Consider the following 2,249-nt stretch of genomic DNA (forward strand, 5'->3'; position numbering starts at 1 on the left):
AATAATGAACACAATCATGTTTCCCATGGACCCTTTTCATCCAATCCTCTTCGATTTATTGAACGAGCACGAATTTCGTTTCCCAAGAACAATCCCATCATCCTCTGACTCATCGTCTTCGTCTTCATCCTCATCATCACAGTCGTACTTACACTCGTCGTCATGGGTTCTGTCAGATGGCGTTTTCCGAGCTGTGACTGTTTCTCTAGTGCGAAGAAGGGGCGGTATGTGTCCGAAAGCATCTAACTCCTTCTCTCGCTCTGCTTTGTAGGTATAGAATCCATCAGCGGAGAGAGAAGAGGCGCCCGATATTACTGATGGAATACTCGGGTGCGAGGCAGAATGAGACATTCCACTGGTGAGTTCATCCGACGAGGACATGGTCAATGCTGATGGAGGTGAAGTAATTGGCTCTCCTATCGGATGCTTGAACATATAATTTTGTTCCATGCCTATTTGATGCCATTCGGTGTCTATAGAGGAGAGCGTGTCTCGAGCGGGTAAGGAGCCGCCGCGGCCGCGTTCAGTCGAGTCCTTGAACCACGAAGCGGCTCCCTGTGCGTGATGACTTCGATCTTGATGCTGCATCCGTTGTCGTAGAAGTGTCTCGCGGGTTACATGGAACGACTCGGCTGGAGCATCATGCAACTGTTGGTGGAAGCGGGATCGGTGGTGAGATGAGGTATTTGCTCGTGTTGGGACGTCATGGCTTGCCAAAGATGATAAAGAGGTCGAAGACGGACCCCGGGCTAAGTCGGGAGATTGGACGAGGCCTGTGGCAGACGTCGTACTGACTGCAACGACAGGGCCAGAATGGGCATCTCCATCTATAGATGCTCGATCGGTGGATGGAGATCGTTGGCTTTGCCGATCGGGGCTCTGCCAACCCCATCCTAGACGACGTCCAGCTCCCCCGAAAATACCGTTGACGCTGGATGCGAGCAGAGTTTCTGAGACCGGAGTAGTTGCTCGAGACCGCACGGGAGCCACATCCGTAATCAAGGGGCGAATTGTCTTGGTGGAATCGGCACTCGAAAACGTCGAGGATGACCTGTCTGAGAGGTTAGGACGGCGTCCTGCATCAGGGAATTGGTCTTTCCGATATGATGACGAACTGGCAGTGCTGCCCCTTCTGGAAATACCATGGTCTTCGGATGGAAGGGGATTCGGAAGAATGCTATGTGAAGGAGCGTGATCGCCATCTTTGGTGATCCGGAATGGTGACCACTGACTCGTATCATCGCTGAATAGCCCTTTTTTTTTAAGGTCCTCATTGTCATGGGTTTTGTAAGAAGCGATATTGCTCGAAGATGAAGTTGATATCGACACGGAAGTAGCTGAAGTAGCTAAAACAGGCGCTCGTCTCCGGCCATCTTTCCCTCGCCCAAAAATGGAGCCGCCCCATTTGGCCACGTTCGACCGAACTCGTTCGATAAAAGGCATTTTCGTGACCGCCTGAGTGACTTCTTCTTTCGAGACCTCGATCCTCTTACCCTTGCTCAGGTAGCCCGGATCCGTCGTTTCGATCCACTTCTGTTTGTCAGGGATATCACGAAGCACCCAAGGGTGGTGCTTAATCTCCTTCAAAGTTATCCGTTTGGCTGGATCTTTCATGAGTAGACGTCTCAAAAGATCACATAACTCGTCATCGATACTTTCGTAGGCAAGTTCATCATCAGTTCGTTTGTTACTGTTCATCACAAGCTGAGGGTTCGTTGTCTGGCTGGACGATGGTTCCACTTCCACTGCTTTTAAACGTCTGCGTGGAATGAAAACTTCGTTTTTCACGATATTGTGAAACAGTTTATACTCGTCATCGCAAACAAATGGTAGCCTCCCAAAAATCATTCCATATAACGTAACGCCTAATGACCAAACGTCGATGGCGCCAGTGATCTTCGGGACATTGCCAATTTGGGTCTCAAACTCAGATCCAGTATAGCAGAGTTCCGGCGCATAAAAAGCTGGGGTTCCAACGGTTTTTGAGAGTTCTCTGGCATCATCGAGTTCTGTGGCGTCTGTCTCCGTAACTCGCTCCTCATCGTCGTCGCGGATGGGCCGTCCGAGATAGGATACCCCGAAGTCGGATATTTTGACCCGGCGATCTCTTGTAACAAGCAGATTTGCTGGTTTGATATCGCGATGTATGATACCTTGATAGTGAAGATACTCGAGTCCAAGCACAGAGTCTCGGAATGCACGACGGCTTCGGAGAGTGTCAAACATGGGACATACATCTCATCGTCATC

At 50.1% G+C, this 2,249-nt stretch overlaps 1 protein-coding gene across 1 annotated transcript; it reads right to left on the bottom strand.

The window, feature by feature from the left end:
* Positions 1-36: 36 nt before the first annotated feature.
* On the bottom strand, positions 37-2,226 carry HCAG_05541 (conserved hypothetical protein; the record flags this gene model as incomplete). Its single annotated transcript, XM_001540024.1, has 1 exon — positions 37-2,226. One exon carries the CDS (start codon positions 2,224-2,226, stop codon positions 37-39), a length of 2,190 nt encoding a protein of 729 aa, XP_001540074.1.
* Between the last annotated feature and the right edge of the window lie 23 nt (positions 2,227-2,249).

The sequence above is a fragment of the Histoplasma capsulatum genome, genomic scaffold (genome assembly GCF_000149585.1).
Source record: "Histoplasma capsulatum NAm1 scaffold_5 genomic scaffold, whole genome shotgun sequence".
Taxonomy (NCBI): domain Eukaryota; kingdom Fungi; phylum Ascomycota; class Eurotiomycetes; order Onygenales; family Ajellomycetaceae; genus Histoplasma; species Histoplasma mississippiense.